At 26.4% G+C, this 19,188-nt stretch overlaps 1 protein-coding gene across 3 annotated transcripts in view; it reads left to right on the top strand.

Annotated features, from left to right (window-relative positions):
• LOC129958832 (splicing factor 3B subunit 3-like) overlaps nt 1-19,188 on the top strand; it is a 104,338-nt gene that overhangs the window by 49,861 nt on the left and 35,289 nt on the right. For all 3 annotated transcript variants that reach the window (XM_056071544.1, XM_056071542.1, XM_056071545.1), the window contains exons 13-18: nt 173-342; nt 6,200-6,352; nt 7,423-7,584; nt 8,444-8,545; nt 17,568-17,696; nt 18,220-18,359. In XM_056071544.1, the coding sequence (XP_055927519.1) occupies nt 173-342; nt 6,200-6,352; nt 7,423-7,584; nt 8,444-8,545; nt 17,568-17,696; nt 18,220-18,359 (856 nt within the window). The remainder of the gene's footprint in view (nt 1-172; nt 343-6,199; nt 6,353-7,422; nt 7,585-8,443; nt 8,546-17,567; nt 17,697-18,219; nt 18,360-19,188) is intronic.

Below are 19,188 nucleotides of genomic sequence, written 5' to 3'. Positions count from 1 at the left end.
CGTAAATAAATTGTCATCTTTAAAAAGTGTAAATTTTATTCTTGTTTACATTTCTAATAATTTATTAATAGTATTAATCTTAGAAATGAAAATTTTGCAAATTTGATGCTAATATAAATATACGGCCAAATAATGATAATGGTTTCAATCGTATTGTTTTCTTTCTTTACAGGTCAGGAAGCAGAAATGCTCATAGTTATATCTTTTGTAGAGACAACTGCTGTATATGCTGTAAAAAATAATTCAGCATATTTTAAAAGAATTGTAAAAGAAGAAGCACTATTGGCTTTAAATTCAAATACCCTATACTGTGCCAAGATTGGTGAAGATGCTATTATTCAGGTAAAATCTGTTATTATAAACCTTTTCTGTATTTAATTTTATTTCTGATTTCATGAATTTTTGATGAGAAAATTTCTTTATTTTCTTGTGTATACAAATGAATGGATGAAGATGTTACTGCAATATGTCAATCAATTACATACACCCTTACTTGTCCTCAAGAATTTCTGTGGCACTTCTTTCTGTTTTCGAGGATTTATTAAATAGTGAACAGCAGTATGACTTTTTTTTAAAAAATAAGGCTTTAAAAGCTTGCTTTTTTAATTGTAATGCTAATGCCAACCACTGTAAATAAAAATTAATAAGGACTATCCACAATTCAAGCAACATCCATGATGTTTACTTTTTGGCAAAAAAGTAGCTGAAGAAATGGGCTATGGAATAATCAGGGAATTGCCAGAACCTTTAGCTTCTTTTATTGTGTATGTGAAGAAGAAAGATTGGTACGATTCTGTGTTAATTGCAGAAAATTAAATGACATTCTAAAAAAGTACAGTTATTATTTATTATGAATAGACAAGCACCCTGCATGCTTTGAATGTAAATCATTGATTCTCAACAAAAGGGTAAATCATGATTTGACATAAATATAGAGAATCAGGAGTGCAATTACCATGTAATATTCTCTGTAGCTGGGCTAGTAATACACCTTCCTTGCAGAATGAATATTTGAACAATTTAGAAGCACATTTGAAAAATGCACATGTGTTTATGAGAGATAGAATTAAATTGTCTTATGAACAACTGAAGATTTGTGTCCAGAACTCTAAAGAAAGTGATCAAATTTGGATTTATAATCGAAGTGCCAGAGAGATCTGAACTCAGTGCTGACTTATTTTTTTGTCTATGTTGGATGAAAAGAACCTTACACTATTTGCAAGAAATTAAAAAATGTTATCTACAGAGTTCAGAAGTCTCCCACCATCAACTCAAAAGTCAATTATTTTAACTGGCTATATCCATTTGGATTATTAGTTCAGTAGACTCATAGTTCCAAGTTATGAGTCTACTGGAATGTGCAGTCTTTGGAGAGGAGAGCAAATCTATATAACTGTTTCCCTGCCATGTTAATTTTATGACCTGAAAAAGAGATTATTTATGAATGCTGCCAATGACTTTCAATCTTGACATTAAAAATGTTGGTTCTAGACAATGCACAAATTGTGACACTATCTCTATTAGGAATTGAGATCTAGAGATTCTTTAAATTTTGGCACCAAGTCTTCATGTGTTTACAAGACAATTTAATTTGTTTTCTCTTAAATGCATATATGTTTTTTTCAAATATGCCTCTAAATCATTCCATAAAGAATTCCATGTGATGAAAATTACAAATATCATAAATGTTCAAGAAAATTACTTTCTCTGGAGTGTTATTTATAGTGCAAGGTGTTAAGCTGTAGTTTCTGATATAGTGTAGCTGTAGATTCTGATATATTCATTGTTGATAGAGATTTTAATTGTTATTTAATGATTTTCCATCTGCTTTATAATTTCTATAAATGCTGTTCTTGTGTATTTCCTGATTTTTTTTTTTTTTTTGAGGGAGGGGGGATTACTTGTGCTATATATTTTTTGGAATATTTCATGTTATATAAAGTGTCTTTCTTCATTATCCAATTTGTTTGGGCTACATTCACAGATGCTTTACATCCAGAAGATGATTTTCATAACAATATTTTTGTAAAAATACTTACTTTGTATAAAATTAATAATAATACTTAAACACTATGTATAAAATTATAATACATAAAAAAAATTAGCATTTCTAAAATTTAAATGATGGTGTCAAATGTATTTAACTATTTTTATATCTTGCTTCTTAAAAAATTAGATTATACCAAGCAATTTTATAAAACAGCCCAAAACTAATTTTTCTTCTATAAGATTTTTTTTTTTTTCTGTTTTATTAATATTAAAGAATAAGATTCAAGTAAACCTTGGCAGTGGCAGCTGATGGACAAAATAAATAAAATTATTTCAAATATTTTCATTTAATACAAGTACCACTAATAATAAAATCTTTATAGATATGGGCTTATAAGGCTGTTTCTAATTCAATAAAATTAACTATTTTTCACAAGATGTTCTTTATGTCTTGTGGCTTTTGTGAGAAAAATTTGCAGCTAATCTGTTCAACAATTTATATTTCTATTGCATCCAAACTTTTTATTTACCTGCATATATATAAATAAAAAGCTGACACTCAAATTTAATTTTAAATACAATTCCAGATTTATCATATTGGCAAATGCCAGTTGATCAAAAATGTGCACTAATGCTGTAAAATTTTCATCATTCTAAACAAATATCATGCAGCAGCCTAGTAGAAAACACTATTGAATATAATAAATTTCTTTTATAGATAAAAAAAAATATGTAACATGTCTTTAATCTGGAATAGATTGAGTTCATAAACAATTCGACCTTTTTATAATACATTTTATTTCAGTATTATATACGATCGCAAAGGAAAAAAAAAAAGAAAAAAAAAGAGAACCACTTAGATTTATTTTGTGATTGATCATCCTGTGTGAAAACTAAAAGTACCATTTTAAACTTAGCTATGAATTCTGAAAGATGCTATGCCTAAAATTTTCATATTGAGTTGCTGCATATTTGAAATTGTACAAACTTTAAAATTTCCCATGGTAACACCCTTTTTTGATATAGATTTCCTATGGGAAAAAAATGCCCAGAGCATAAAGTTTGTTTCATATACCAGATTATATTGGGAGATATCTACCATTTTTTATTAAGGGGTTGTTTTCGTATTTAGATGTGTAAGATTTTGATACTCTTTATACGTCGGTCATAGCATGTTTTTTATTTTGTGCTCTTTAAAAGTGTTTTTAAAGCTGCTTCATTCATAACAAAATATTAATATTGAAATTTTTTTGAAGAATTTTGATTATATTCCACAAAGAAATATTCAAAGGTATTTAGTTTTGAGTAAATTGCACCTGAACCTGAAAGCTCCAAAATGGAATTTTCTTTTTTATGAGCAAAAGATATAATGTTAATTATTCTTTTATTATTTTAAATAAATGTCAATTTTAGTGTTAAAATTAATATCTTACTGATTGAGAGAGAGAGAGAAAGAAATTAATTGGTTTCTTTCTTTTGCATTTTATTCCTGCATTACTTTATTAGTATATACTATTCAAGGTTAATTTAATTAAATTGAAATTTTTTTTAACAACCAACTGTATTAAAAATTATTAATAAAAACAATAAAAAGAATTACAAATTGTGAAAATGTATTACAAAATGTGAATGGTAAATATGTCAATAATGTTTTGATACCTGAATTTTTTAATTGCATTTGTGATTATATACAATATTACAATAATTATAATTATGGCAGATTAATCTTATGAAACATGAGATTTGTGTAAGAAACATCGTGCACTTAAACAAAAACAGCAAACTTCAGTAAAACACAAATGGCCTTTTTCTTGTCAGAAAGTATAGAATTTGTTATTTATAAATTCTTAAGGTAAATTATTAAGAGATTTTATTTGTCAAAATGTTTGTAAAATTAAATACTGAAATACTATAAAGTATTTATTATGAAATAAAATTCCCATTTTTTTATGGAATTTTATTATATTCTCTTAAGTGACATTATATGAGCTGATGAATAAAAAGTCTAGCTTGTTACAAGGACCAGGATTGTCCTCCATATTAGAAATTAGCGACTGGTAATGAATTTAATCTAATTTCATATTTTTTGCCACTAATGAATTTTTTAAATATGTTTTTATATTGTAACTATGTGAAAAAGAATATTTGTTTCAAGTATTGAATGATCATCAGAATTTCAATACCGAATAAAAAGCTGTCGATATTTTGAAATTTGTAAATGTGCCCTTAAATGCATCGTTTTAGGGCAATACGGAAGACAATGTAATGGAGAAACTACTCTTGGGAATAAGCTGAAATTTTGCTTCTGCTTATAAAATGGTCTTGTCCTTCGATTTATGCAAAAAATTTAAGCATTTTACAATTTAAACATTTTTAAACTTTAATTTTGTAATTTTTTTCATATGTTAAAAATTATTCTTCCATATTGAATATATATGCAAAATGTGTAGAATTCTTCATATTTTGATAAAATGAAAAAATGAATGTAATAATAACTTTGTCAATTTTTAAGCTATGGAAAAATTCAATTTTGATCAAAATTCTTTTATCAAAATTTCAAAATCTTTTAAAAACTCAATTTTTTAGCTCATGATTTCAAAGCTAAAAGACCTAAATTAATAAAACTTGGTTTTCATTAATAACTTTTTCTTTAATAAGTTTTAAAATTTGATGAGAAAAATGTGTGTTGTCGTTGGAAATTTTGAAGTTAGTTCTTATTTCAATATATAGTTAGACCCTTAGAAAATTATTTAAAAAATCTTTAAGAATATGTCAAGCCCTTCAAACATCCTTTTTTTCCCCCTCCCAGTGACTGTACAAACAACTCCGTCTAGCAACACTGTGATGGCTTGGCAGTTTACCTTTACACCAGACAGACAAATGAATTTGTTGAGAGGGATGAGAGTATGAAGTGGTGAATAATAGAATTGCAATAAATATGATTGTGTTGATCTCAGCATAGTTTTTTTCTCTTTCTTTATTTAAGAATATTTTTGACTAATTAAGCATGATCCAGGAATGGAATGCAGATCTAACAACTTTAGATCTGTTGCTTTCCTAGCATCATAATACTTTTCTGTTATTATGCAGTTATTACACCACACTTAGCAGTTTATCAGAACCAAGTTATAAAACAGAAAATAAATGGCTTTGAGAATCAAAACATAGAATACATTGTTGTTTATAACCATTCCTACTGCTGTTGCAACAATATATTATTTTTATTAATTTGAAATACCAATGATATTTTTGAGGATAAAGGCAAAACACAGATTCCTCTGTTTCAGGGAAGTAAATTATACAACCTTTACTTTAAAAAAAATGTATTTTGTAAGTTTTCTAAAGAGGAGCTGTAATGGCTTTCTGGCTGCACTACACACCAGATTTTACTTCATAAAAATTCATTGCAGCAGCTGGCTTTTTCTTAAAAGTCTACTCTTCTGTATTACATTTTTTTTCAAACTAAGCAAGGTATCTTTTCTAGAATACAATTCTGCTCTAGTGATGAGATCGAAAATTGGCAGCTAGCAACACTAATTTGATTGGATTATTTCAAAATGACTACACTTCTTCCTTCATGGAATTCCTTTGTTGCCTGATAAACCAGTATATGCTGTGGATTCTATTGGCAAATATTCTGTATACATATTTCTTGCATCTCAAATATAAATATTTTTACTTATATGAATAATGATAGCCATATTTACCCACAGTCGTACACCAATTCGAATAAATAATTTGTGATATTCTGTCAGTACTGAAAAGAGATTGATTAGTTGATTTTTACTTTATTAGAAAATCTTTTCAATACTTTAAGAATAAGCTGCATTTTTGCAATGGAATTATGTAGTTCTATAGTAAAAACTGTATTTTAGAAAATTTTCAAACTTTTAATACCTTACATGATTTTTATAGACAAAAGATATTATATCTTGATTTTTTGTCCATTTTCTACAATCTGCAAACTATAAATGCCCATAATTTGTAAAATATGAACCAGTATCAAATGTTAAATGTTTTTAAATATTCTGCAGTTTACTATATAAAGTGACAAGGATTTCATAATAAAATAGCATCTATTCAAAATCAGGTTTTTAATCAAAATTTCATTGTGCTTTGTTATCCTATAACTATAGAGCAAATGCTATTTTTATACAAATATTTGATTCCCACACTTTTATAATTAGGTTTTTTTTTTTTTCCCTGACAGGTATGCCCTGTAGGGGTCTGTCTCATCACAGCTAAAAAGAATCATCTTGTTGTTCCAGTTAAGGAGAATTTAATTCATGCTTGTACAATGAACAAGCAAACTCTCATTTTAGCTTATAGAGATAGATTTTTGGAGCCTCGTAAAATTGGCGAGGTGAGTTTCCCCCTCTATTTTCCAAAAATATCTTTTGAGAAGAGGGGGTGGGAGAGGAAAGCATTTAAAACTTTTTTCTTACTTGTGATTTCTTTTCAACTAAAATTCTTTTTCTGCCTGTACTTAAATTTATGAAATTTTTGCTTTGTTTTGGAATTGAAAAATAAGAATATGAAACATAATTTATTATAGCTGAAATAAAGTTTGATTAGAATGCTATTTAGCAAATTTCAATAAAATGCTTTTTAAACCAAGATTATTTTGATGTATATTTTTAAAAATCTTGATAAAATAAAGCTTCAATTTTTTTTTTTTTTTTTGTCATCCTAATTTAAAAGGCTCCTTATCTTAAGATTAAAAAAATTAATCATTATAAAGTACTGATAATGTAATAAAGTTTTATTTTGGCAACTTGAAAGTCTGAATGAAAAATGAATAAGCAAATTTAATAAAACTAGTTTTCGAGAACAAACTTTGAATTGTTTGTTGAAATGTAATTTTATTTTAAAATTTTACTATTTTTAAAAATTTATATTAACAATTTATTATTATATATATTTTAAAATCTTTGATTTCTCTTTATTTATAGAATAAAAATTTGATTAGTTAACTGTTGAAAGTGCTTAGATTGGTGTATCAATAAGAAAAACACTTAGGCAAAACTTCAAAATTATCTGATGTAGGAAATCTATAACCAATTGATTGCATCACTTCATTTTTATTAACACGAACAAATTTTATTGAATAAAAATGTGTAAAATTTGTTAATGCTGCTAATCAAAAATCAAATGTTATACACGGCTGCAATACCCATTTTTAATTTTTGAAATTTCAATGGAAGAAAATTTTAAAAATGAACTTTATCTTAATTTATTATCTGTTTTATCTTTTTAATTTTATGCTTTTTAATAAAGAATCCTCACTATGTTTCTTTTGAATAACATTTTACTATGGAATATGAAACTCGCTGTTGATTTTAATATGTCATATGTATAAAAATAACATCAGTATTTAACATGGCTAAAACATTTTCAGTTATATCTGAGAATCCAATAATTAATATTTTCTAGAATGGTTCTTTATTGGATTCCAAAATTCCCAGTTGGGAAGTCAATGGAAATGTCACCTGTTTGCTTTTGTCTGCCAATAGTGGAAATGACCAGCTGTTGGCAGTTGGCCTTTGCACTTCTAATCCTGTTGTGTCTGAAGTTCATTTATTTAATGTTTTTCCAGTAAGTATCATTCCATATTTGTAAAAATATTTTCTTCAAATATTTGTTAATGAAATAAATTAGTGCTTTGAAAATTGCATTGTATTTTTTTATGTCTACCTTTCTCACCTTGATTTTAAGGTTGCAGCAACCTATTGCCATATCCTTAGCTTACAAGTCAAATGGTTTCTAAAATTTGCTAAACCAAACATTTGTTGTGTGCAGAGGCTTAGTCTTTTGTTTATTTATTTTTTGTGATTAAACATATTTCTCTTATAGTGTGAGATTTTATAGATGAGATATCAGTTTTGGTGTCATTCTTGTCATTTAACCATACTTCAGAATTTTGGTATTCTATCCTAAAATAAATTTTGTAGTTTGAAAATTGAGCATTAATCAAAATAAACGAAACAATCTTAGATAGTACTTTTGCCTTCAAGACTTTGAACAAATCTTTTCAAAGATTTTTATTCCCCCATCAAATGTGTATTTATAAAGTGTTAGAAAACTTAAAGAAAAAAATTTGACCAGTTTTTTGAAAAGTAAAGAAGTTATTTTTAAAATCACGTTTTACCATCTGTTAATGTGTATTTATTATACATATTTCATAATAATTCATTTGATGGTAATTTATCGAATTATTTAAAATATTTTGCTTGATGAATTTTGAGATGTCTAGTTATTAATATAATGAGACATTATGATTAATTCAGAGGTCTTTAGAAATTTGATTGCTTATTAGGCAACTTATGAAGACCTTAGACTTATGAAGCAATTATTTCAAATTTTGAGATATTGCAGGCTTAATTTTTTTTTTTTTTCAATACCAATATATTATGTTGTTTTGTTACCTATATTTTTCCATGATTTTTTTTTATAGGAAACAAGACTTCTATGCAAGCTGTGTGTGGAAAGTTCTCCTTATTCTTTTTGTTTTATGAATATAGATCCTAATCAACCATCTTTCTTGGTTGGTTGTGAGGTATTAGAAGGGCTTTATTATTTTCTTATTTATTTGAAAATGCCTTATAAAATCACATATTTGATTTCTTTCCTGATTTGGAATTTTGTTTTATGGATTACAATTTTTAACAAATTTGTACTCATACCTTGTACATACAATGGCATAATTAGGGTGGGGAAGGTAAAGCATGTATCCCAGGTATAGTTACTAGTTACGCAAAATTAAGAAATCAGTTTGTTGTATTTAAATATGTAATAGTTCTTTAATATGGCTCTTAGTGCCAAGATTCTTTAAAATTAAAATGGCTGAAAAAAATTGAGAAAAAATCAAAAGGAGAAAGTTTTATGCAGTGCAGGAATCTGCACAAATAAGATTTCTCTATTTGAAATAACAAATAATATGAAATTACGATGATTTGATGATCAAAAACCTTTTCTGTGAGAAGTTCGATTCAAAGGAAAGTCTCTATAAAAGATTTGTGGGTCAGGAATAGGAGAATGGGGATAATCATAGAAATAATTCAGAACCAATTAACACATGATATGCTTTAAAATAAAGCTATATCATCATTATTCATAATATTTGAACATTGCCTTTGCCTGAATTACAGGGTAAATTAGTAAAAAAGTGTTCTTATTTTCAATCGTCATGAATTGAAACATAGAGGATAATGTTTATGCAAGGTGCAAAATGATTTCCAGAGTTCTGAAAAAATATTAACACTTCCAAATATGTTAGTTCACTCTAATTTTTCGCTATTTTTACACTGTTTTTAATCCTGATTATTTGCAATATTAGCATAATTTGTATGCTAGAATCATGATAGTGGTTTATGTAAAAATTGATTTATCTGGCAGAAGCTAGGTGCATTTAATCTATCAAGAAAATTATAAAGATTACAAAAAAAGATAGAGATTGCTTAAGGTTTTGCATATAAATTCATCATCATGAGTTGACTATGAAATCAAGATAAATGGAAGCAAGCCAGGGTGCATAGCATCATTGAAACTCCTTAAAAACTCCTTATTTTTTATGGTCCTTACATAAGGGCCTTTAAAGGACTTATTTTTTATACAAGTGCTTATATATTCTGATGGATGAAAAAAAGTCATTTCACCATATTAGATCTGCCTGAAAATGGGCTGTATTTTCTTTGCAATGTTGGATCTTTCGATATTTAATGGATTTAATGAATCCAGAGGTCAATGAAAAAGGTTTAATCTCAGATTAGGGACATACTGATAGAATGAGAAAAATATATCCTTTACATTTACTTGACTATTTTTACACTTCCTTTTGCTTGTTTAGATAATGGGAAAATCCTTTCTTTTCAGAAATAATTTTAACTATTCATGTTATGTTTTTAACAGTAACTTCAGCATATTCTTGCTTTTCTGCATGTGATTACTTGTGTGTAGAGCATTTATTTATTATATTTCAACATCATCTAGTGACTTTCCATTAGTAATTTATTAAAAATTTTTTGTTTAAATTAATTTTTTTGTAAAAGTTTCAAACTTAACAGTATATCGGAAAATGTACATTTGATTCATTATGGACTTTTGAAAGTGAATATGCTGAATGATTCAAGGCTTCCAAAAATAAAAATAGAGTAGAATGGTAATGATTCTCCATAGTTATTTGTAGGCTATTTGTTACATTTGCAAAATGATACAAAAAAAATTAACAAAATTCTATTTTACTTTTTCGTATACGAAGGAGATTCAAAGAGAAAGAATTAACTTGAGAAATATTTTGAGCTGAAATTTCTTAATGCTAAATTTGCTGATTTCAACCAAATTTTTAATGAAATCCATTACCATGGAGTTTTTGTTAGTTTGTTTATCCAAGTACAAATGAGCAGGATAACTTCAAAATGCAAACTGTTAAAATTTGTTACACTGCTTTAGCGTCTAAAGTATAGTTCAAATGAACTATACATTAGTATAAATATGCCAAATCCATTAAAGAATTAACCCTGTTGGTCTGTATGTTCATCTGCATGTAAACACTGTATCAAAAAGTACAACTTAGATACAGGAAATTTCTTATCTTGTTTCCAAAATTGTTGTTTTATCATAAATTTTGGATTCAATCAGCCAACCAAAAAGTTTCGGGACATACTTGTCCCCCCTCCTCCCCTTCTAAACTGGAACTCTGAAAATTAAAAACTGTGTACTTGTTGCATTCACAGCCTCCCTTAATGTCTAATTTGAAAGCCTGTGAGAGGGATGATAATCTTCATTAGGAAATATACAACCAAATAGTGATGGGACATTCTCAAATGTTTTCACGTGTATTTATGGCAAAATGCATTAAGCCATTTCTTCAAATGTATGAGTCATGACCCATTTTTGCCTTTTTATGTATACAATGTGCGTAAGCTAGTATGCTTTTCAAGCATGAATTGTCTCTAGTTTCTTTTAAAAATGTTGGAATGCATGATGAATTCAGTAACTTGTGCATCAGTATAAGGAATTTTGAATATGAAAAATGAATCATGTACTGTGTTGTACATTCATCAGAAAGGATAAAAGATGGTATGAAGATACTATTCTTATGGAGCTTATCAATTTCCTAGTCAAATCACTTTTACTCAGTGTCAATAATTTTCATGTCAGGAAAATGAGATTGAATGAGTTTTCTTAAATTCTCTGTTTGAAGATAATAAATTTAAAATAACTGTGGAGAGTCATTTCTTTCTTGTGAACAAGCATCTATTTAAAGTGGATTTGCCATTAATTAAAATATTGAATTGGGAAATTTGAATGAAAAATATTGTTTCACAACATGTACACAAGACCATATAAAGAATATCAGAATCAATCCATAAACATTATTAAAGAATTGATGAAGTTAACAATATCAGCCCATTCAGAGTATCGCCTATTTCTGGGGAAAGAAATAGTTGTCAATGACATAAAGAAAATTAGACTCTTGATTTTTTTTAAAACTCTTTATGAAAAAGAAATATCTTTTGGAATAAGAAATTGCTGGAATTGAATATAAAGCTAATCCACTTACTTGTTCAACAAGCCAGATACTTTTCATTACTAACAAAATTAATTAGATGGGAAAAATTGTTAATGAAAAAGTTGAAAGTGTTTGGGTAATCTGATTAGAAGCTATATTTTATTTATATATTAAAAAGAATTAGCATGGTTTTTATATTCTAGACTTGTTTACTTGTGTTCTTAATACTTTTCAAGGAATTGGAATGTTAATGAAGTTGCAGTATAACCTCCTCCTCCCCTTATAATAATAACTTGCAGTGTAATGAAATAATTTATGATATGTGATGAAAGTCTTTTAATAAGGTTTTTCAAACAGAACTTGCATAAAAAGACATTTTAAATAATTTAATTTCAATGTTAGTGAAAAATGTTCATTGATTCCTGGTTATATTTTATGTCTATATTTGTATAAAATTGGACATTTACTTAGTTAATACCCAACTTAATTTATTCCATTTGAACTGATAGTTCTATAATAATAATAATTAAAAAAAAAATAAGGTTAAGGCTGGTTCTTAATTTTTTTCTCTAAACGTGCTTAAAATGTACAATAGAATTCAAACTTAATATTTTCACAAGTTTCATATTTCAGACTTTTCAGAGTCTGAAAAATACATTTTTGGAATTATATCTGTTTTCCTGTGAATACAATTATTCAGGAACACTTCAAGTTAGACAGATTAAATTTGTTTTATGTTTTTTATATTAAATTTGTGGATTTCCTTCGAATTTTGAAGGAATTCCATTCACTGGAAGTTAGTTTAGCTTGCTGCCCAAGAACAAATGAAAATATTTGCCAAACATGAAGAGCTAGATAGTTGAAATTCAGTTCACAGTTTTGGCATCTAAAATCTGAATCTTTATCAAATTTGGAATGAAATTCATCAAAGATTTCATTGTCTATCAGCCTGCACATAGATGCAAATATGATTACTCATGAATGCATTGATTTAAATTATTGAAATTTGGTATATGATCTCATTTCTAAAATTGTATTTTTTTTTAAATCAAATTTTGTCAAAGTCATCCAAAAAACATGTGATTTTCTGGCATTTGTTTATTATGCCAAAGGTTGATCTTTCGTAACTGTTCTTTTCCAGTTACATGCAGTTAATATACAAGTGTTAGTTTTCTCTACTACAAAACATACAGCTTTCCTGTACAGGGCTCTGAAAATAAAAATATGAATACTTTTGGCATTCACGAGCTTGTCTAATGTCCACAATTTTATAATGGGGAAGGGGGAATAGCATCTATATAAGAGAGTTAATAGAGATCATTCATGCTGATTTTGCAGGAAAAGTAATGAGAGACTTTTTTGTATGTGTTTTTTGAAGAATTTTTTTTTTTTTGTATGCTTTTTGATTTTTCTAAGCAACAAACATCCCCAATAACATGAATGTTATATTGATTTCAAACTTTTTCTGTAAAAGTATTAAATTTGGTCTAGAAAGGTGTTGATTTTCAAGTAAATTGATAGTAAAACAGAAAACTGTTTTTTAAAATTGAATCATGAATATTAATTTTTTAAATTGGTAACTGAGGCAAATATCTCATGATTAAATAAGGAATTGCTTGTAATAAAACTAAGTTCCCTTGCTTTATTTTTTTCAAGTGTCAGTTAAAGCAAAAAAAGGGGGGGGCATCAAACACAATGTAAATAAACCAAAAGATCACATTCTTCATTTTCATTATTTGAAAGACCTCATTAGTCAGAAAGAAGAGGGGGGGGGACCCAATAGTATTCTGAATAAGCTAACTTTGGAAATTAAATTGAATGGTAAAAACTGTAAATAATTTTTTTTTTAAATAAAAGGACTTATCACCGAAATTATAAACATTAAAAATATGTAACATGATTTAAAATGATGTAAATATTATAACTAATAATTAATCAACTATTTTTATCCATTCATAAATCTATTTCTTTACTTTTAAACTGGCAAGACAGCTGCAAGTTATGATAGCTTAATTTGCAGAAAGGCCTTCCACTAATTAAATTCCACTTGTAGAATTTTATTACAAATCTTGCTGCAAGCCTGTTTTATGTCTTATCTCAGATTTTCACTTCCTTTCTGAATGTTAATATTTTGCTTCTCAGATTATACTCCAACATGAAATAATTTGTTACTTGTTGTAATCAGTATTTGGCTCAATGATAAAAAGAATTGATATCAAAATTTTGTCACTCTCCTGCTTTGGTCCATTCTCATATTCTTAAAGTAATAAAAATATCAGTACTCATGAGATTCATGATCTTGTCTAATGTATATAGTTTTCAAGTAGGCATGGAGGTATAACACTTAAAAGGGAAGCATATGAGAAGATATCGTGAAAACCACTCCTGTTGGATACAAATAGGAAACAAAAATACCCAGCTTCCTCTGCCAAACAATGTCACCTCTTCAGTTGACATTGTTTGGCATTTTGGTTGCTGATCGGTTGTTAGTACCTTACATTTTTTTTTTCTGCTTGTTAATGTATTCTGCTGTTGCATACAAAAATTTTCCTAAACTGTTGAATTCTGAAACAAGTGGCAATTAATAAAGAGGAAAAAAGGGAACAGCATTGATCTTCAAATGTATTTAATACCTGATTTAGAAACTAAAATTTCCTAGTGCTTTTTAACACTATAATCATGTTCTTCAAATGTTGTAGATGTATAGTATAAAATATTACGTTTGATTATTTTTCAAAATTTATTGATGTAGTCAAAATGCCGATTCTTAAAAAAAAAAAAAAAAAAAAAAACTGGAGGAGAGTGAATATCGCAATCCCTCGCCTTCCTCTATTTGCCATGCCCCTAGAAGTAAAGTTTAAATTCTTTTGATTATCTTTTTAACTCTATTTTCTTATTTTAGTTTAATTTATATTCTTAAAATGCTCAGCAAGAAGCTGGGGTTAAAAAGTGTTAAAGATAGATCTGAAAAGCAGCAAAGTAAGGAAGATTAATTAACTTATTTAAATATGATTAAATAATACCAGAAAGATGTAATATTTTGTTATCCAAAAGAAAAGATATCATGGAATTGATTTTTTTTAATGGCCTATCAAAATATTTAAAAGAAATGTCATATAGATTGCTAAGGTGTAATATAGGCTGCTACCAGGGCTGTTTGAAGCCTAATTGGTGAGATCATGTAAATATCTAATAAATTCTTGTATGCAATGGCAATATTAATGGGAAATGAAGTGACTTATGGTAAACACTTGACAAAAGTTGTTCTTAACATAAAAATAATATGAAAAAAATGCTCATAATTTTTTTAATGTGTAAATATTTTGTGTTTTATTAAAACATATATTTTGACACATTTATTGAATAATATATATAAGTAAAATAAAAAAAATAACATTAGTATACTATCTCACTTTACTTGTAAACAGATCTAATACCAAATATATTGCTTAGCACAATCTTCTTACCTTTAGAAACAAATTAATTTACATATATATGTTATGTATTTGAAAAATATATAAAGAGATGAATTATGCAGATGAGTAAATATTTTGATTATTTATTAATTTTAAAATATATTAATACATAAAATCTATTTTCACATAAGCTCTTTATCATATAACATGTGATAAAGCATATGGCTTACGTATGATAAACAAATAAACTAAAACAATTTTGAAAAATTTCGACATTTGGTTGAAGTTAAATGATAAAAGTTGAATTTTTCATTTTTTTTTTTTTTTTTGAAAATTAATTTGTATTTTTTTTTTTTTTTTTTTTTTTTTACATACTTTGTATTTTGTTTTTTGCATACTTTATTTTTAGGAAATTGATTTGGAACTAAATCTATAGAAATAATTGTAATATATTGACTTATAATTGATCTCAGGTAATTTTTAATTTTCAATTCTGAAAATGATTTTTCTGCTGTTGCAACTGATACTGGAATTGTTAATAAAATTCATGAAGTAATGTAAATGTTAAGAAAGGACTGCATTAAACTGTTGAAATAACTTAAAGTTCAAATATGCAATGTTATAGTTTCTCCAAAATTTTTCAATTACAAAATTTGTAGTTCATGCATAAGTTCTATAATATATGATACTTTGATTTTTACCAGTTAATGCTGCTTCCAGTTTTACATAAATTGAGCTGATCTTGTTCAAAGTATTTATTGAAATCAGAAATATTTCACAAAAATTTAAAAACTTCAAAATGCAAAGGTAGTAGATCAAATGTTTCACTTCCCGACTTTATCCTTATATCAATTTACTTATAAATTAACTTCTTTTTTCTATGTAGGCCAGTATTCACTTTTATTAGAAAATTATGCTCTTGATTTTTCATTGTTTTTTTTTAACATTGATAGATTAAGATATGTCAACAATTCTGTATAATTATATATATCAGTTACTAAGACTTGAAAGATTTTATATTTTTTGAAAGATTTATCTCAATATTCATTGTTTTTATATAAGTCAATAGACAAAACATTAATATAAATTTTTATTATTATTCGTATGTATTGGTATATAACCTTTTTCTGCAGATTAAGAGATTTATATACATTTTATGTTTTTCAACTTGGTATAAATAAAAATCGTGTATAATTTGTATTTTTCTAGTATAGCAAAAGTTTTGCATAAAAAACCGTTTGGTTGACTTATTTTCCCTAATATTATTTATTCGAATTGTTATAATGGATTTTTAAATATAAAATTTGCTTTTCAAACATTTTTATGAAATATTCTTATACTACATTTTAGATTAAAGGCTTCCCATTTTCTATAATGATCAAGTTATTTGTAATGTTTCAGTCATATCAATTCAAAAAATGTTTTATATATTAAGCTTAATTGCTCTTTTAATCTTTAAAGAGCAATTAAGCTTAATTGCTCTTTAAAGGTTTAACAATAACTTCATTGGTTTAACAATTTAAAAGGTCTTTTCTTTCTATTCATGGTATATTAAATATTTTTTAGATTGAGATAGGCTTTAGAAAAGTAATTCATTTATCCTATTAGATTAATTTATTAATTTGATTAATTAATAAATAATGTAACCAATCAAGACACATCATTTTGTGGGAGATAAGATACTGAAGCTTCTATGATAATGTGTTTTTGAAAAATTTGGGAGAACTTATCCCAACCTATTTAACGTAATTCAAAGTTTGATGAATCTAGTAGTAAGCATACTTTCCATAACCCCAGAAAGGTTTAAAAAGCCTGATGAAAAGAGTGGGGAGGAGGGATTAAGATCACATTGCAAAAAAGAGTGATTGGCACAGTTTTTGTATTTGCCTCATACCATTTTGTGTAAGTATACATCATTTGACACCATATACTATATATTGGATGGAAATTAGTAACATCCTATACTTTGAGAGAAAATGCTTTAAAATAAGTGAATGTTAAAAACTAACATTTTAATTTTTTTTTAATAAATCGTTGAACAATTTTTGGAGAAATATACATATATTGATGAATTATAGAATTAATGCATTTTGAAACATTTCAAGATTAATACTATTTTGAGGAAACACCCATCCTGGCTTAAAAAATGCTGCTTAATGTAAGTTATTAATAGATATTTATTGTAACCTATTTTATTACAATCTTTAATTATGAATTAATGACATTATCATAATATTTGAATTTCAATGTCTTGGATCTCCCTTAATCTCTCTTCCCCTCCCCTCCTAAAAAATGAATAATATTTTTGTAATTTTTTTATATTCAGACATAATAGAACACTATAATCTAACTATATTAATAGTTTTTTTTTTTTAATCTTTTCTTCAAATGAAAAGACTGGTCTGTCTGGTAGTTTGTATGTGAGCACAATGACTCAAAAATGTCATCAAATTAGCCGTGTATGCAATAGGTAGTTTTTATTTCGGGATATTGAATATGTATCAAATTTGAGGTGATGGAAAAAGGGTAGTACTTAAATTGTAGACTAGGTTTTCTATATTATTTTGAAAAACATGTGAAAATAATATTTTTATTTTGTTTCGTTTTATAGCATTTATGTATTTAAGGATATTATGCTTTTCATTTAACAGAATGGAAAGGTGCTTACTATTGTTATGGAAAAGACATATAAGGGATGTCAACTTAATATAATGAAGATTGAAGCTGTTGGCGCAAGATCTGTGCGGTTACTGCAAGTGTGTGCTGATGAGAAACAAAGTGTAATGTGGTTTTACTTTATTTATATAGAAAGTTATTGACTTTTAAATTAATTTCATGCATTATTAGGCTAGATAACATGTTTTAATTCATTTGTATATTTTAAAATTTGTAAGGGAGGATAATTTCTAAATATTACTATAATAAAATGCAGTTTATTACACTGAAAGATTTTTTTTGTTCCATTTAATAATAATAAAAGAAACTACTTGTTTTATTTCACCCATATTTATATTTAATTTTTTTTATTTCCTGAATTCTAGTTTAAAAAGTGTAAACTCTTAGGTCATATTAAGGATATTGCATTTTTTTTTTTTTTTTTTTTTTTTGACACTGTGTAACCATAGTGTATTAGTATACTGTTATAAGCTGTTGGTTTAGTATTGATAACAGAATAAATTTTAAATTTTGCCTTAAAAAATTGTTAAACATTTTTATTAATTTTTTTAATATTTATTTTATGATTCTGTTCAGCTTTATTGAAATATATCCTCATGTTTTTAAAGTGTATTGATATACTTGTAGGTTCTAGCAATCTCAGACGAATCTTGGTGCAAAGAAACTGTTGATGAGGATTTCACTCAAGTAAGAGTAGCACTTTTTTGGTGCATTTGTTTTATACCAAAGCTTGAAAGTGTAGCAACAGTTTCTGACGCTTTATTGAGGTAAAACTTGATTTTTTTTAAATTTTACTTGAAAAATTAATTATTCCACGTAATATAGTTTGTTGTTAATTTTACTATAGTGCATTTTTAACAAAAAAAGATATGCATTTATACATTTTATAAGAATTTATTGGCACTAAATATTTCTATATAAGAAGAATAAAAGAAAATTTATAACTAGTATACAAAAAAATAAGTATTCACATTTAATTTTATATTTAATAATTTTGCTCCAAATAGCATTTCATATCTTTTAGATTGCTCTTAGTCTAATTCTCAAAACCCTCCAGAAAGGATTACATTGAGAAATGATGTGTTAATATAAGCTTTGGTTTATAAAAATAACACGATTACGTTAAAGAAGAATAATTGTTTTTTTAAAATTCTATTAAAAAATTTTAACGGAAAAGGATGTTGTGAAATTTTGTCAAAATATATCGGTATCTGCTTGAAATGGTTTCAAAATGCGGCTACTGCATGTTTTCTTTATTGCAAGTATTTATACATTTGTATAATATATCTATATTTATAATAAAGATGAATGTGTATGTTGGTGATCTAGAGGCCAAAACACTTGACTTAAAGCTGCCAAATTTGGCACCTTTATACCTTTGAGGTCAGGAATGTGAATCTCAGCATTTTTTAAAAATTTTAATTATACAAAATTATACTGAATTTTGGCATTTTTCAATAATTTCCAATAATATTATCACAAAAATATAAATTTTACATCACTTCAAAATTTAAAAAATTAATTCTTAATAAAAAAATTAATAGTCATGTGAATTTTTATCAATTGTTTAAAAGTATTGTAATTTCTAACAATAGA

The sequence above is a fragment of the Argiope bruennichi genome, chromosome X1 (assembly GCF_947563725.1).
Source record: "Argiope bruennichi chromosome X1, qqArgBrue1.1, whole genome shotgun sequence".
In the NCBI taxonomy this organism is placed as follows: Eukaryota; Metazoa; Arthropoda; class Arachnida; order Araneae; family Araneidae; genus Argiope; species Argiope bruennichi.
This window is presented reverse-complemented; position numbering and strand designations above follow the sequence as displayed.